Source organism: Echeneis naucrates, chromosome 16 (genome assembly GCF_900963305.1).
Source record: "Echeneis naucrates chromosome 16, fEcheNa1.1, whole genome shotgun sequence".
In the NCBI taxonomy this organism is placed as follows: Eukaryota; Metazoa; Chordata; class Actinopteri; order Carangiformes; family Echeneidae; genus Echeneis; species Echeneis naucrates.
In genome coordinates this window covers 22139484-22158192 of record NC_042526.1, presented here as the reverse complement: position 1 = coordinate 22158192, position 18709 = coordinate 22139484, and the positions used below count along the sequence as shown (strand labels likewise).

The window sequence follows — 18709 nt, the reverse complement described above, 5'->3', positions numbered from 1 at the left end:
TCCCCGTCAACTGAAAAACTCATTTGCTGCTTTGTCTTGTACAACCATCACTAATTATTTTAATGTGAATAACTGGTGTTTCAATGATATGTCATCATCAGTGATGAGTCACAGAATTAAATGAAAAAAAAAAATCTTTATAAAGAAGTTTGTGGAGGAAAATAATAAGAATGACATTTCAAATAGTTACCAACTAGTTACCTCTGCATGCCCAGACAGTTACACATTGTATCAGTTTATGAGCTGATAAGTGTTTCTATTGAAATTAATATTTAATATAGTTACATAGTCAAAAGTGATAAGTGAAATATTATGACATCTAGCAAAATGGTCATTCACAACCACTGAGCTGAAAATTCATGTACAAAATGGAGCATAAAAAAAAAAAAGAGTTTCAAACTTATGGAAACTACCTTAAAATGCAAACATTCTGCAAAATTTAATTATTAACAAATCTCTGTAATATAGGTTCATGGTAATGGTATGATTATGTTTTTCATCATCACTTTGCTCAAGTCGATGTGTATGACCATTTATGAAAGTGTTGCTCTTAATGTTGATTTGTTTTTGTTTGATGTGTTTTATGACATACGAATAGTGTGTCTTTTTTATTAAGTCCTGTTTTATTTGGACCTGTTGTCTGTCGTTGTAAACGTCTTTAACACTGACAAAAAGCCACAACTTGTTCTTTGTTTGCTTCTTTGTACTTTAAATCACACCTCCTCCTTTCATAAGTGAGGATGGAGAACCTGCCAATGCAAAATGTCTCACTGTTTCATTTCATCTCTGATTACTGTTGTGTGCGTTTGTGGCTGTAACAAATCAGACCAATAAAATCCATCTACTTAATAAATCACACGTACACCTCTATTTCGATAGCAAGCACTCAGAGTGATGTCTCATGTGTTGCTATCTAGCATATAAAATATAGTTTACAATGCATAAAAGAAGCGCAACACCACATTCATTCAATGGTCAGCTCAATTAATGTGGAACTTATGAAATTGACTTTAGATTCATCACAGTCAACAATAAATCCCCAGATGGTTTAAGAGACTTAGTAGTACTTGGTAGTTCTTAGTAAGTCAGTATTAAAATACAAAGGAATTAATTACAAGCAGGCTTTATTGTCATTACTCCAGGAAAGCAACAGTGATTAGACTGTGCTGATGTCAAAGATCTCTCTTAAGTCAATATGAAGTGAGTGTCGACTGGTGTCTCGGTGCTTTGGACCAATGATTGATGGAAACCTTTAGCCACGGGTCTCTCGACATCATAGACATCATGGTAATGTCATGGAGGTGGGTTGCACAATAGCAGACCTAAAAGACAAATGGAGATGCAATAAAATGACAAGAAAAAGAGTTAAATTGTACAAATCACAACATTGGCAAGTGGGAAGTGGAGGTAACAGAAAGGAATTGACATATAAAGAAGGGGACAAGATCCATGTTAGAACTTAAATAAAAGAGACATTCACGTTTCCACGTCACTCTCACACTTCTACTTGTTGACAAATACAAATGCTAAAGAGACACAAGTTCACAGGGAGCTGAGATGTAACCAGTTTTTGCTCCTCTTCAGTGGACCTTCAGTCTGTTTTTGTAACAAGCGGGATTAAAATTATACATGACTAGTTACCTAAATTTATTTTTCCTAAAGATTGAATTAGTCAAATTTTTTCTCGCCAATGCGTGTCTGTCTCCACATTTGTATTATTAGTTATCCTTCAAGGACACAGCAGTGTGAAAGTTTTGCCCGACCTGTTCCAAGGGGTGGTGATGTTACCTCCAGGATCTTCTCCCGTCAGAGCAATAGTCCACAATGTGACAATGGTTGCCACGGAGGTCACAGCTACAGCTATGGATACAAAGCAGAACTTGCTAATTCCACAGTTTTTCCCCATGGCCAGGCAAACAGCTCCCTCAGGTTGATTCAAAGTGACCCACAAAGAGCAAAGTCACCAGCTCCTCACTGAAAGTACTTCTTTATGCTTGGGTGGCAGATGAATAACAGTTATCTTTAATAATGTCAAGCAGACGTGGTTGCAACCTTTTCTGTACACACACAGAGATGTATGATGAATTATCATCACTGTATGTTTACATATTGGCTATAAATCCTGACTGCTGGGAATTCACACAAATGTTTTTTCTCACGATGTTCACATGTCAAACTTTTGGTGCTGTTGAACAGGCATATATATATATATATATATATATATATATATATGGGTGTGTGAGAACACACATTAATGTGGAATAAAAGCACTGCTTATTTTAATTTCATTGACTTGAAACATTTGAACATCTTCAGTTTCAGCATCAGATAGCTGTGTTCATTGATAGCAGGCTTTTTAAAGGCATACTTTCATGTGCACAACATCCTGTCTGTCTGTAGGTTGTAACTTTGCATATACTGCTCGCTGACTTAAAATGTAGTCAGCAGGTTTTGAATTTCAGAGTTGACTGTAAAGTTGTTTTGATACATTTCTCAAGAATGCTGCACGCTTGATGAACAGTAGTCTGCTGTAAACCCCAAATTTTGCAATTAGCATTTGATCTGAACGCACATACAAGGATTCTTTATCTTTATTCTTTATTCTTTATCTCTGTTTCTGACACAATGGCAAAATGTATAACTTTTATGTCAGTTGAGAACCAATAAATATAAGAAATTTGTTCATAAATTTTACTGGGACAAGCAATGTAATAAACATTTACTCTTAAAAATTATTAAGTTAGCGGCAGAAAAATACAGATAAATAATAGAAATAGCGCATAATACAAATAGAGATACAGATACAGATACAGATACTTGTTTTGTTTTGTTTGTTTTTTGTTTTTTTTTTCATTACAAGATGACAATTAGTAAGTAATTATCCAACCATTGGGGAAAAAACTAATTGAAAGCTTATTACGTATAAAAAAAACCCATCCAAATATAATTCTCTTTTCTTTGCAGCAAAACTATTAATTCAACAAAGGTTCCAAACAAACAAAGTTGTGTAAAATCTCCTCTTCTCTGAAGCAAGAAAAAAAATTAAAATCACATTTTGTGAATAAAGTACAAAGTTTATTTTGCTTCTTTATCAAACCAAGCCAGAACATTGTTCTTGTTTTCTTCAATCCATTTAATGTTGGCAATAGTTCTCTCAATGGACTGATCCACAGCCAGGGTGCCGGAGCCAAAACCGACCTCAGAGTTATCTGCTTTGAACTGCTTCAGCTGTGACAGAAAATAAAACATAACATGGTAAAGGTTCTTTTTTTTTTACATGAAAATCTGTTGAACTAAGACATTTGAATGCTTTAATGTCATAACATAAACAGCTTTTTAAATTTGTGGATGAAGATGAGTTGAATAGCTAACCTGCTGAAGTTCAAATTCAGTGGAAAAGCGTTCGGTGACTCCATTAATGAGGTTGGAGAAGGAGAACGATCCACCACCATACCTATGAATGAAGACAATGAAGACATAATGGATTATCTGACCCCTCTGTGAGCAAATAGTAGCTCTTCACATGACAGTGAACTGTTTAGTCTCCTTAGAATTCACCAGTATGTTTGGAAACATATTGTAAATCTTCTATCTATCTACTACAAATGTAAATACACTGTGGGAGCTATACATAAGCTACAAAGCAGCTTGAAGGTAATAATCAGTCAAATTTAAAGGGGACTATTTCTATCTTCAGTTTCAAATGCAATTTATAATAAAATATTACTTTTAATGGCCTCTGTCTTGAAATGGGTTATTCTCTTTACTTTGTCAGCATCATAAAGCTGCTATTCATGAGACATACAATTTTTGAGAAGATTGCTTAACTCTTGCATTTAAATTAATAAGAAAAAAATTGATATTTTACTTTACATGAAGTAAAAGGATGCCTTGTTTGTTAGTGTTATGCTTATGCTAAGAGGTATGAGACAGTTTGATTTACACTTGTGATGCTGAGTCAATAAAAGCCATTGCTGATAACAAAGTTGCCGTAAAACGCTTATCTTCTTTCATGTGATTTTACAGTGACTCTTTTAATATCTAACTCAGCTTTTATTGAAAGGATTGTTACCTAACATACTGTATGTGGATTCATAATCTTTTATCAAGAACTGTAAAACCTATTTCTCCATATTTGTCACTTTGACAAGTTACTGACAGCAAATATAATTACTTCATTCATGTTTCAATCCAACTGGCAGACATACTAAAAAAAGGAAAGTATTGTGATGTACTTACTGACTGAAAATGTAAGACCACTGAGCTCTGACAAAGTCCCACGCCAGAGACTGGCCAATAACATTGCCTGCAATGTAAACAATGGTGGACGTGGCATCCTGTTTCCGAATTATGTCGGGATTCAGAGTATACTCCAAGTACCTGAGAGGGCACATCAGGGAGAGTGTGTATACTCTTTAGTAACTGTCATTTGTATATTGTTGTATGCAATGTATCCATTTATAAAGCTATCTAAAAACAGACCTGTTGAGCAACCAGGGCTGCTTAGAGCAGGCTAGGGCGGCACGGAGTTTGTCAGCTTCAATAGCAATGGTGGCGTTTTGAAATGCTGACAAAGCAAACTCCCACTCTTTTGCGCCACCTGCTGCAATGGCATTACAGTACACAGTGGATCGTAGGTTGGAGGGGATCCTGAAGAGAGACATCATCATTAAATTTCAGAATAGCGAAATGCATGCGAGTAGTTCCACACAGGAATGATGACTAAACTTACTGGTTTTTCCCTGTGTCCATCCATTCTTTGAACCATGTCTGGGCCAGAGTTTGGCATTCCTCAAGACCTGTCCTGCAAGCCAGGCTGATGGCATTGACCTGATTATACCTAAAGGACAAATGTGAAAGACGGGTATCACCAGGAACCGAGGAGGAAAACAGTGGGAATACGAAAAGAACTAAAACAGGATTATTCTTCAGGCTATATAGTAGCAGTAATTTTGTTCTGAAAATTTGGTGGGACTGCGCAATTCACACATAAAAAAAAAATTCATATACATGTACATATATACGCTTGATCTAGGATTTTTTGTTAATTAGGAGTGAATATGAGGCATCAGGCAAGTAGACAAATTCACACATTACTACACTGTTCAAATTTTCTAGATGGGAAAGAGGATACAGCATGTTAAAAAATGCAAAATTTTTTCAATACTGTACATTTCTTTTACACCAGTAAACATTCTGTGCTCATAGAAACAATGTTTTGCAATAGCAAAATTTAAGAATAGCTTCTTTAATATAATCTTTTGAAAAAAATTACTGGCAAAGTACTTTCAAAGTTCCACCTGTGTCACTGGCATTATAATGTTTGCTTAGCAAAACAATGAACTCATTCTGCTGTTGGACTAAACATGAATTTCTCCCATAAAAAAACATGAGCCCAAGAGCAGCAGGTGCCTATGCATCGGTACTCACTGGTCCATATGTCCATTAGGTACTTTGGTCCAATTATGAGTCAATTCCTTGTAGTATTTAAACAGAGGGGTGACCTGTTTCTTCAGATAATCCTAAAAAACAAGTGGGAAGATTTAAAGAACTATGGAAATATTCCAGTGAGATGACAATCATTAAAGAAAATGCAACACACCTGCATGGGACCATAAACCTCAGTGCGGTCAAACATCAGGTAGAAGAAGTCCAGGTTGTTCAAGGCTGACTTCCATGGCATATAGTCCCTGTCATTAATCAGGTACTTTGTGGTACTGAGGGCCAGTACTGTGGGGATGATCTTTGCCCTTTGGGGTGACGAGATTGGGAAAATAAATGGGATATCTGAATGGATTTCACATTACCTTAATCATTTACTACTTGTATTCTCTAGTTAATCTCTAGTTAATATCCTGCCAAATTAGTTGCAAGCCTTCGTAAATGTAAGTAATTTCTTTACTTGCTTTACTCTTTGATACATATGTTATGTTAGCAGGCCTCACCTGGCTAGGTTGAATGCATCATCCACCAACTGAGCTCTGTTGATCACTGGAATAAGCTTGAAAAAGAAGAGACAGACCTGTCACTACTATTGAAACATCTCAGATTACAACATATGTTCACAGAAAGGCAAGGCTGACCATGCATTACTTGTTTTGAATCAAAAAATTACAGGGGATAAGAACTTTTTCCTACCGTGTGATTGTTGCTGAGAGTTTGCAGAAGTCTCTCCCAGTTGCCTTCGTCATAGTTTACTCTGTAGTAACCCACGACATCGAGGTTGGCCAACACCCAGTCGAGCCCTGATGTGTTCATTGCAGATATTGTGTCTACACAAGATGGAGAGGATAAAGGAAAGGTACTGCATTCATTTGGCCTCTGCGTCAGTGCTGGTGGTTTGCTAATGATTCATTTTTGTGTGATGTGCTCCTAAAAAATCGTTAAAGCTAAGCAAAGTTTAGAGGCAAAGCAAAGATGCATTGCAACAATTTGTTTTGCATTCATTTTAGTGAGGAGGTCACACTGGTTGATGGGTTGTACAGAGGGTCTGACCTAAAAACTGGAGGTGATATCCTCCAGTGAATGTTGGTTTAAAAACCAAAGGGTCTTCTCCAAGATTAAATGAGCAGATCAAGCCATGACCTCAGATGGTAGACTATTTTATTTCACATGCATTTTGAGGGCACTTTTTTGCCATTCAGAGAGTATAATAGCTTCTCCTAGTATTATCAGTATAGTTTAGGTTTTTGTAAAAGAGAATCTTTTAAGTGTTTTTTATTATTATGTTATTTAATAATATATGATGTGCATTCAACACTCACAGTTGGCTGCTTAGCCTTATGTTTCTTCCTAAACTCTGTGCGAATGCAAAAGGCCTATGTAAATAAATCTGAACTACTGGAGAATAGACTACACTCACCAGAAAATTTCTATATTGGTGTTTGTGTGTATCATACCTGATTTCTTGGTCAGCCAAATTGGAGTCTCCTTTTGTCCGGTCTTCATCCACTTGATTGGAACAATCCATTCATAGCTGTAGGATGAACATGTTGTTAAAGCTGCAAACCTTTTTATATATTACATTTTATTAACTAGAAGCAAGGTGTATGTTATAATGCAATGTCATTAAAATAAAAACGAAATGCATATCAATGAGTTGAACAAAAAAAAAGTGACAACATTTAATGACTCTTTAACTTGTTGAACATTTTAAATGATTTCATATTATATCAGCACAGCTGAGTTGGCTGGGGTGGAGGCAGAGGAAAGAAGCCCTAAACTTTGCTTGATCAAGGGAACCTTTCTGGGGTAAGAAGCTGTATGTTCCAATTCCTGATAACTCACAGTTATAGTTTAAGAGCTTGGTTAATCTAAAATCTTAACTGGGCTTGGATGAAAAAAACAAGGCGGCGGCAACCATTTTTAGAGGAATATAAATGTTGAAATATGCATAGTCTGGGGGTATGGTAGGATGTAGATTAGGCTTTGATAACATTTGTTGGATAATAGCATGTTTCATATAAGGGACAGTACTTTTATGGTAAAAAATGGTAAATTAAAGTTGGTAAAACATGGAAAGCGTTAGATGTTGAAGAGCTTGGAGCTCTACTCATCCACTAAGCATAAAAGGAAACCATTACATTATATTAAACATACTTGTATGGAGATGGAGCTGTAACCTCAGACTCTGGATCGAGGAGGAAGTGTTTCTGCGACACGGCCCCAGTTGTTGTATCTATTGTAACCACAGGAAAGCCCATTTGCAGCACCCAGGTGTTCATAATATTTTTGACGGAGTCAGGTAGTTCAGTGCCATTAGTATTAACAGCCTTTGGAAGAAGAACAAACAAGAAAAAGAGTTATGTAATGGATTTCATCCTTTCAAGTACAACATTTGCTAAATGTCTGAATCTAAAGCGTTGGTAGAAAACAACATACCGTTTGCAGATGCTCCCATAGATCAGTGTAGACTGTATTCCCAAAACTAAATGCTTTCAGGTAGGTCTGCAGAAGGGGCAGAATAAACCAAGCAATGTTACTTTAATATTACTGGAACTGATGCAGTGTTCATGAGCTGTCAGCTAAATGTACTCTCAGCTATATACCAGCACGTGTCCAATAAAAAAGGACTAAGCTTTGCAGTACTGTAGCTGGTAAATATGTTCTTACCCTGAGTCCCATCGTGAAAACGTCTTCAGTCAGGAAATCCGACAACATTCTCAGAACAGATGCTCCCTAAAGATGAATACACTCCTTTTACATGTTTTTCACAGCTCAACTTAGGGATTCATATTAAAAAGACAAAATGGATGAATATTTGAGAGAGCAAGCGAAACCATAACCTGAAGTGATTGAACTTAAGATGGGAAAAGTATTGCTGTTTTTCAGCAGTTATTTCTGTTCATTTACTCATGAATTTAATCTGTTTCTACTGGTGACATCCACAATCAGTCCCCATGTAGGGAGTAGTGATTATAGTTAGGGTTAGGATTAGCAGAGTGAGGTTACCTTGCTATATGAGATGGCATCAAACAACTCGCTGATCTGTTCAGGTCTCTGTATGTCCTCTTCTTTAGATGACAGGGGGTGAGAGGACGCCAGGGCATCAACAGCAAATACCCGATGGACGTCATTGAGAACTATAAGGTCTTTCTGTCGGGAGACAAATTAGACAACATTCTCCAGATTGACCTGCGTTAGATTATTTATATCGCTGAGACCATGAGGTGGGAGAAAATCCCTTACCACATTCCAGTCTGGTTCAGCCTCATGTGCTCCCAAGTACTCAACATAAGAAGCAAAGCCTTCGTTCAGCCACAGGTCATTCCACCACCTTAAGGTCACCAGATTACCAAACCACTAAAAGAAGACAAAAAAAAAAAGAAAAAAAAAAAGACAAAAAAGGTCAAAATGTCAAAAACGTGAGTTTGGACTTTTACAAAAATCTCCTAGCAGTGAGCATGAATGCTTACAGTCTTGTCTCCTAAGAGAAAACTTCTACAAGGTTTAAAAGGTGATTACCTTTCTCTGTTTTCAATGATTTTCTACACTGTCTCAAGAACAAATCAAAACATACAGCCACAGTGTTGATAATGTAATGCTTTACTCACCATGTGAGCAAGCTCATGAGCGATGATAGTTGCAATTCTCTCTTTGTTGGCGTTGGAGGAGAATTCCTCATCATAGAGCAGTGCAGTCTCTCTGTATGTGATCAGACCCCAGTTCTCCATGGCACCAGCATTGAAGTCTGGCAGAGCGATCTGATCTGCATTGGGTTATTTTTGGTTAATTACAGATGGAGTCTCTTAACATTGTTGTCAGCTGGCTAAACCTGAGCTGAAAGAATTGCAATGCAAAATGAATAGAACATAGCCTGGAATGAAGACTTTGGGATTAGAGGATGTTGTAAAAAAAAAAAAGAAGAAGCAAAAAAAGAAAGAAAAGAATTGAAGGGAATTTACGAGCTGGCCAACAAATACTGGATGATCCAACTCACATCACTAACATCATAAAAGATTTTAAAACAATCAAGTCATCCATTTTATGATATATGATTGTGTTCAGATCCTGCTTTGAAAGGCTTATCATAAAAATTCAAAACAGAATGATAGAGCTATCCCTATTATCCTCTAGTAGATAAGGTTTTCAAAAAGGCTGGCACAGCAATTTTCTCAAAGTGGCTGACAATGACAGTAATTTGCAATGTCTTTACAATGGTGGCAATAAACTTGACCGGTATAACACATCAGTTATATCCGAGAATGACATTTTACAATCACGTGTTACTCGATTGTACTGAATGAAATATATGAATTTAAATATTGTCCCAGGGAAATATTTGCACCTCACGTCCATGATTTGTGCAGAAAGTGTAATGCTGCGGGAGTTAATTGGGTAGCTGGTCCCATCCTGACATTCATGGCAGCTAACTGAATAAGGATCTGCTCTCAGACTTCTGTGGCCCTAGAGCACTGTAATTTTAAAAGAGATTCCTTCCATGATCATCATGCATGGCACACTTACCTGACTTGGGCAGAGGATAGGTGGAATTGTAATAGGACTCAAAGAACTTGAGGATGGGTCCTGTTTTGTTGAGGGCATACTGTCCCTGGCCAGCATCTATAGCAGGCTTTCGGGCGAAGATACGGATCTGAATTCACATAACACAAAAATATACATAATTAGACACATTAGACATTTTTACACTTTTGTTTGCTTGAAAAGCATGATGAGAAAACAAGGAGCCTGGTATAAATAAACATCACCTTTTCAACTGCATGCTATTAGACTGTGCATAAAATTATTGGATTTTGGCATTAAAATTATTGCATAACAGTCTGTAAAATAATGACTCAAAACATAAATATATCATACATAGTATTTGGAGCAGTGTCATTTTAGAATCTTCCTCCCAATTCACTGGCTGTTTTGTTTGACTTCAGTGGTGACTGTCTTTGTACTGAATGTAACTGTGGATGTAGAACAATTAAAAATTCAACTAGCTTGTTACATGGAACCTAGCACTGTAACAGTGCTGGGTGTGTTCATTTGTAATTCCGAACTGAAATCCAACAAATACAATCCATTTACTAGCTGCATTCCAGCAAAACCTAAAACTATCTTGTTGGTCTGTACACATATGCTTTTAAGTGGGTTTGATTAGGGGGGGGTTAAAATATCTTCATTTCAAAATAGTGTCATAGTATGATGTAGCTCAACAATGTGATTCATTTTGTAAAAATAACCTATCTTGTATTCAAGCTGTTGTCTCAAGTTCTTGTTGCTTGATTGAAACAAAGTCATTTGATTTTCTGGCATTTTTTCCCTTTGAAAAAAAGTAAGTATTTTCCATACCATGTGTGGGATTTGAAAATTCCTATGACTTTGATTATTTGTACAGCACCTTTTAAGGATTCATATACAAACTTTATTAGAGAAAGGGGAATGCCATTACCATAACGTCACCAATGGTGTTATTGATGTATCCAAAATCACTGACAATGAATGCCAGCAGGTAGGTGGACATTTTTGGAGTCTGTTCAAAAACTGTCTTCTGCACACTATGACCATTCATGGTGATGTTGCTGGTTTCTGCAAAGAAGAATGGTTGAAATATGTTAGGATTTTTTTTTCATTTGATCTTCATTATTTCCACTGCTTTCCACAACAAATATGTTCAAAAACTACGCCTTAATTTCCGCATCAAATATCTTTCACTGTCACACATCCGCAGTCATTAGTCACACTTCTATTCTATCCATCTGCAAAAGAATAAAAAAAAAACAAGTATTTCTTAGTCCTCTCCAGTTTTTCTCGTAGAGTGACTTACCTTTTTGCTTTCCATTAGACAGGGCTATAGTTCCATGGTCATGGAGCAAAGTGATATCAAAAACAGCTTTCATAGCCGGCTCATCAAAGCACGGGAAAGACTTCCTGGCATCTGTTGGCTGCATCTGAGTAGTAGCAACAATTCTGACAGGAAACAGACTAATGAATCTCAAATTCATATAATTTCATTTGCATCAAACCGAAAGACAGTTCCTGGTATTCTGTATTGTGGATCGCTACACATACGGGACGTAGGAAGGAAGCTCTACCAGTTTAGCTTAGTGTTAAATACACATATAGAAATAGAAATGTTCAATCAAGGACTAATTAAAATAGATGTGCTTTGGATAATTTTTGCTACTATAAGTTCTGAAAGTTTCGGGACTCAATTTTACTAATTTTGTTTCACAATTAATTATCTGACACCAAATTAACATACTTTTTCTCTCCGTCCTCCATGTATTCACTTCTGTAGAAGCCTCCCAGGTCATCAGCAAGCTCTCCGGTAAAACTAGTGTAGAGTTGGTACTTTTGGTCCTTTTTAAGTTTACCATTTAGCTCTAGAACCAGGTACTGGGTTGTAGTCTGGAGCCAGGATTTCTTGATTGTGGGAGCTTCGGCTCGACTGTTAACTGTGGTGAGCTTTGCCAAGTGGCCATTGTCAAGTTGGGTGTAGTTCAGCTTGTTGGAGTGGATAAGAATCAGGTCTGTCTCCTCGATAACCACAAAGTCCACAGTGGACTCACCTGAAAGAACATAAATAATTGCAATTTTGATCAGTAGTGAAAAACTTCAACCCATCTGAACAAATTTCTAGCATAAGTAATTTGTGTGATTGTGTAACCTGATCTGATTAGTGGTTCCTAACCTTTTTAGGTTTGTGACCAATGAAAAAGAAACACTCACAAAGCTTTAAGTGCAAATGAAGTAACATTATCCATGAAAATAATTTAAAAATATGTGATCTTCACTGAATACATAAAGTATTGCATGCGTGACAGCAGGGGGTTGCGATTAGAAACCATATCAGGCTTTTTGAATGTGGGTTAGAGTGTGGTCACACCTTTGCAAACCTTCTAGCCTGAATATATTAACTCTTTATCAGTCATCTCTTTCCCCTCAAAAAAAATGCTGCCAACCTTCTGCATGTTTTAATTCTCACTAATAAACCTCTAAAACTCTTCATGAAAAAACAAAAAACCTTCCTCCAGAGCATCAGACATGCCTCTGATTCTTGAAACTTTGGAAAAAAAACATGTTCCACTCAGAAAAGTGCTCATTCTGTTGAATATTAATAACATTTTCATGCATAAAAAGAATCAAGGTTATAATCAGTGGGTCCTTTGCACATATGTAAGATTCTTTTATAGGCTTATTTTAAATTTTGATTAATTAATATGATTAATGATTACATGCTGGCTGATTGGCTACAAATTCAGTTGCCCACAGATAGGAGATAATAATTTCAACTTGATTAAAAAAACAAAAGGTAATAATTGAATTGAATAATATCTTTACCACATGAAAGGGTACATTGTAATATGTAATAAAAACTACAAACAGCAATATCTGAACAATACTGACTATTACTTTGTGGTTGCTCAAAATGTGTCCCACATATTCATCACCACTGTCAGATATTTATAAAAAGCAATAAAATTGGGCAACTGCAAGGTCAACTGCATTCCTGAGGACCCCAATTTCAAACTTTCAGCTCTACAGTATGCATCAAGATCACTCAAGCTCCTGTAAGTTAGCTATTTTCTCTTAAACTTGTAAATATTGTTGGACAATATTACTGTCACAGCCATAACATATCAACACCGTCACTTTAGTAAGTAAATGTTGTCTGATGTTGGATCTTTTACAGGACGATATAAAAAAATTAACAAAAGTGAATATTCAACATTTAATAGTATATATGTGTACTAAGGACACCAGATAATAGTTTTAAAATTCTAAATACATATTAGACCGAATAAATAAAAAGTTATTTCCCTTTTATTGTGTCTGACGGTGTTGACAAAAACAAGGTAATAACTGAAGAAAGTGAAAAAAATCTATTTTATGAAAAATATACACAATACACAGTACATTGCTGAACAGCCAAGACCTGGGTCTATCATGATATATTTCAGATTTTGGAATTTAAGTAACTTTTTATTTTCAGAATTAACACCTGTTTTAAAGAAATTCTCAATAATCAGTGATGCATGTTATACTCATCAAGCCTCACCAGTGAAGATATAGAGTCCAGTCGTCATGTTTAGAGTTAGTCGTGGCCAGAGGATGACGTTATAGTATTCCGGTGTCAGGCTCTTGGGGAGCCGATATTTGTCCCATGGTTCATTTGATGGGGCAGCAGTCGTAACTGTGGGTTTAGATGTTGCTCCTCCATCCGTTGGTGAAATTTCATTTTTATTTTTAGCTTTTTCCTGTGAATAAACAACAGACAGGGCTATGATAGTTGCCAGAGCCCCTGCACACAGAATGATAGCCACAACCCCAAGAGGTTTACTAATGTAGAACCCTTTCCCCATGTTGCCTGCCTATACAGAAGCCCCACACAGATGGACAAACGGTGAAAGGTGCGCCTTTATATGTAGCCTTATGTAGCATCTCCCCTCCCATTCACTGTTGCAGATGATAAATTAACAGCAAGACAGTAATTACCTACGTAGACTTCTTAGTCATGCTGGCAATTATTGCCCTATAACTTAACCTCTGACTTGCATATGCTGCAGCCCAGAACTAAGGGCAAAACCACTGAAAATATTCTTTTGAAATTCAGAGTCCCTTGCAAATGTTATATGTATAATGTAAGGCATACATATGCCATATAAAAAAGACAAGATTGTATAAGCAAGGGTTTTGAAGTTAATCAGGAAGAATTATAGGAATTATTCATTTTTTTTAAAATCAGTGTATCAAAATGTAGAGTTTCCCTTTTCATCCAAAAGAAACAACTTTCAACATTTTACCACTGAGATATTTGAAAAGTAAATCTTTGTAATAAAGGGAACCCACACATTATAGAACAGCTTGACATTATAGGTAATAGGCTCCTTGTCCCTCTTGTGGAGAGATAGCTGAGAACTACGCCAGCCTCGTGCTTGTATTGTGACTTTACAGCTGGAGCCAACAGCTGTTTGCTTTGGACTCTTTTCTTTTTTTATTGATGCATAACATCACATTGCTCTCAAGATACACATAAATAAAGCTGAATATAGCTTTTCTGCTGTGGTTTCATTTGCTTTATACATTGCCTATATTGGTTTAGCATAGTGTAAAGAAGGAGTACTGTGAATAATCTATCCACACATGAATTCTTGATTCTAAATGCCAATATTGTTACAATGAAATGTTTAACACATACAAATTGTATTTTTACTTTTATTCTTATTTTTTTATGGCAAGTTGTCTGGCAAGTTCAGTATCTACTTTAGTTTTATATTACATCTTAAATGTGCTCTTCTCAGTCTCGTGTTTGTTAGACACAGCACCAGGCAAGAGCAAAAGATTTGGAATGTTTGTGTAGTCGTCATACATAAAAGGACTGTTGAACACGGATAAAGGGAAGCTACATTGATTCAAGTTAAAAGTTTCATTTGCATACTTTGGCTATTTTTGCACATCTCTGTGATAGACGATATGCATCTAGATAGATGGGTCACGATAGGATTCAAAAACAATATATTTTTCATACAGAACGATTTGAGACAGTGTAAGAACAACAAAGAACAATTCAATACGATCTGATTCGATTTGATTCTACTATGTGGATGTATTATAATCTTACATGATAAAATACAGAAGCCAGTTCTAGAAAAGTTACATTCTTACAGCATTTTTAAACATGTGTTGCGGTATAGCACTGGCAAAAATAAAATAAAGAAAAGAAACAACAAAATCAAAATCAAAATCATTTTGTTGGTGGTAGGCAAAAGTTGTAAAAGTGCAACATTTCAGCCTGAGCAGTGTTTGCACACTTCAGGTAGGTAATAAAGGTGCAACATTTCAATGTAAACATGTTACTAACTGAAAACAACGGAGCCCCTAAAGTCCCAAAAGTAGTAGTAGTTTTTTTTTTTTTTTTTTTTTTGTGTTTTTTTGTTGTTGTTGTTGTTGTTGTTGTTTGTTTTGTTTTGTTTCAGTCTTGCGCACACAAGTTATTATCTTGTGCGTACAAGTTAATATTTTGTTGGAACAAGTTTTGGGACTTTAGGGGCTCCGTAGAAAAGTGGAAGCAGCAGTTACGAACGCTGGCGTTGTTGTCTGTCATGGTAATGTCAGCTACGGAGCATGCGCGAGAGTCGTTTTGCGTGCAGCCGCGGCTCTCGCGTTGTTTTAGAGACGCAAACTATAAAGCCCAATTGCTAGTCTCGCGATGGCTCTACAATCGATTCATCTATGGATTCATTGTTGATAGGTATCGATTCAGGAGGCTGCTACCGACGCAACCATATCTCTCACTTGTCAAACCGTATCGGGTTATATTTCACAACCTTTTACATTTGAACCGAAGAGCAGTTTGCCGTGATCCTTGCAATTTTATGAGCGTAATTTTAGAGTCACACAGCTATAAGTCATTAGAGGAGAGAGAAGTGGTGATTAACTAAATAATTGTCTGGCCTTTAACACTATCAGGTAGCACAGCACGCAGTCAAACGCTTTGCTATTCAACTCAGTCATCTTAAAGATGGCGAGCATCGAAAAGATTAGTCAGTAAAACATTAGTCAGTAAGAAGTTATTCAACGTGGTGGGGCATTTGGCAGATACTTGGATGGAAGATACTTATCTCAAGATTGAATCGAAACCAAACCAGCGCGAACAGGAGAATTGATACTGAATGTACAAATGTATTTCGAAAATGGCCTGAAGCATAACTCTTAACAACTGCTCCAGTATCCAGATTTATAAATACATAACTATTTCTCAACTGGTTGCAAACATAGTCACAATTTTAACTATATGCAGCCATATGTGGAAGCTTTTTCACCTTTTGCAACAACACCAGTGAGCATGTTGTGTCTATATCATGGCCATGCTGCTTTGCTCTATGCAACTTAAAAAAAATCAGACTTGACCAGACTCTCAATACTCAGCTCTTCGTGCAGGTCATGGTCATGTCTCATCTAGACTCTCAGCTAGCCTTTAGAACTTAAAATAAGGACTCCTACTACCCTGAAGCTTTGGTGGTGTCCCTTATATGTAAGTTGCTTTGGGTCAACATGCCAGATTAATAAATGCAAATGTAGATGTAAATTTAAGTGTAGTCCTGTTGCCATTTATTAATATAAATTTTCCCTTAATTGGCAAAACAGTTCTACATTTGTGTAGTAAAAAAAGGGAAAAGGAGCTTTAACTTGTTTTATAGTATGGACAGAGGTGATAGTTCTCCCTGATTGGAGTCCACATAATCTTTAAAAACATGGAAATTACAACTGATTATGCTTAAACATTGTTTTAAAACTGTCCTCAGTTTATGTCCAGCAAAAGCAAATGTAAAAAAAAAAGAACAAAAAAGGTAAAAGACTGAAAATGTCAAATAAAAGAAATCTTCATTTCATTTCAGATCTTTTTATTGTAGCGTTATATCTGCCAGTATAGAAAAAAAGCCCACTCTTTTACAGCGTGACACTACAACTTACTGTACACAGACAAAATATGCCATAGTAGTAGTAAAGATTATGGATGCTTACTCATGGCATAGAAGTTGAATGGCTTCATTCCCATTGGTATTAAGTTGTGAATTTACAAGAAAACTGAACATCAGATGTTACTACTATCCCACTTAATGCCTTAAATAGTATTTTTGCTGTTGTGACAGTGAGGAAGACACAGAGGTATATAAAAGTTAACTTTATTTTTCTGGCCTCAAGGCTACAATAAAAAACACTGTGTGATGTTTACGCACTTATGAGATCGACGTGTAAATGTTAAATGCACTGTAAAACTCTGAAGAATGCAAGGCTACAGAAACAGTAAGTTGCTTATCTCGGTTTATGACAGTTTGGCTCACATGACTCAAACTGTTCTTCGAGATAAGGTGCATTATTAAAGGCCTGCCAAGAACAACATGTGCAACACTTCAGAAGAAATTTTATATTATGTTGGAGTTAATAATAGAATCCAGGAGACACGAGAGCATGGACAGATTTCACAACAGAGTATCCATAAAAAAATGAAATTGACTTTTGTACTATCGCTGACCTTGTATATATCTCTGTTATATGACAAAATTATCCCTGATGTTGATTATGAGGTCTAAAGAAAAGACACGAGTACAATAATTGTGATGAAGCTTTTTTGGTCGCCATTAGGTTTTGAAATACAAAAAAACTTTAAATGTAGGTGGTCATTTCTAAGAATAACTTCATTCATTTATTATTTTTAGAGCTTTCTTTGCTAAATTGACAGTTTATCTATTTGTACAATGATAAGTGAGCAATTTCTCCCATGAAGGAAGACCATGCGCAGAAGCTTTGAATGGTATTTTGAACTGGCTCACATAAAGGCTAAAGAACACATAAAAAGTAATAGTTCCTCAGTTACATAACTAAACCACAACAGGCAGTTAAATCAGTAATGTTTGCCACTCCACTGGCAACTTCAATAATTGCAAATATGTCAGTTTCAGGGCTTGATGTTTCAGCTTCTGATTGATTTGTTTTTTGCTTTTTTTTTTTTTTTTTTATTATTTTTATTATTGTTAATTTTGTTGTCACTTTAACCAGAATGCAGTCGGCTAAGCTACGGCTTTGCACCCATTCAACTAATATAAGATATGAAATATGCATGAATAATGAAAAATGTTACTGTTCTCCAACAGAGCTGTGGAGGTCCTGGAAAGCTGGTACATATTCTGCTGCCTGTCTAAGGCAGCCCTCCCTCACTCAAAGCAGAGCTGGGATTTTCTCTGCGTCACTCACATGAATGAGTTCTGGTAAAATTTCTGTTACCTGTGTGAAATATTGGTTTCTTATATTTCCATTTAGGTTGCAGTGGACAGGCAGGTGCAGATGTGTCTCGACTGCTCTTTGGTCACAGTCAGAAGACATCCTGCCCTGTGTGGGGAGCCAACAGGAGCTGCATTGGACGCGTAACGTGAATTGGAGCAGCTGGGACAACGTGGAGCAGTCTTATCGCTTGTGTTTCCGCTTATCGCTGTTAGTGGTACATTGTATTATATTGCACTTTAGTTTACGAGCCTCAATTCATTTTTTTCCAAAAAACATGAAGGCAACGCGTTGCCTGGCAAGTCACCATAGCAACACCACGCCACACAGCCCTAGAAAGAGAATGTGTCGCTCGCGCTTTTTCGCATTTTGACCCAGACTGCGTCGATGTTTTTTCATTTTATTTTACTTGAACAAGGGAAGCAGAGTGCCCGCTCTCACAATCACAAACGAGGGGGTTGGTGTAGCTTTGACAAAA

The 18709-nt window shown here is 36.5% G+C and overlaps 1 protein-coding gene across 1 annotated transcript; it reads right to left on the bottom strand.

Moving 5' to 3' along the window:
- Nucleotides 1-3075: 3075 nt before the first annotated feature.
- LOC115056280 (aminopeptidase N-like) lies at nt 3076-13811 on the bottom strand. Its single transcript, XM_029522592.1, has 21 exons — nt 13508-13811; nt 11711-12017; nt 11228-11415; nt 10898-10989; nt 9967-10093; nt 9054-9208; nt 8689-8802; nt 8452-8595; nt 8113-8178; nt 7882-7947; nt 7600-7772; nt 6900-6976; nt 6139-6272; nt 5946-6001; nt 5603-5750; nt 5431-5522; nt 4733-4840; nt 4483-4650; nt 4240-4380; nt 3373-3454; nt 3076-3228 (listed from the first exon to the last, which is right to left on the bottom strand). The coding sequence occupies exons 1-21, from the start codon at nt 13809-13811 to the stop codon at nt 3076-3078; spliced, it is 2895 nt and encodes a 964-aa protein (XP_029378452.1).
- Between the last annotated feature and the right edge of the window lie 4898 nt (nt 13812-18709).

Bases quoted from the DNA above. Each gene is read 5' to 3' on its own strand.
- LOC115056280 (XM_029522592.1), bottom strand. From the start codon at position 13,811: ATGGGGAAAGGGTTCTACATTAGTAAACCTCTTGGGGTTGTGGCTATC. The intron at 7,948-8,112 runs GTAAGAACATAT...CCCCTTCTGCAG, and splicing joins TTTTCACGATGGGACTCAGG to ACCTACCTGAAAGCATTTAG. The intron at 6,273-6,899 runs GTATGATACACA...CATCTTGTGTAG, and splicing joins TTGGCTGACCAAGAAATCAG to ACACAATATCTGCAATGAAC.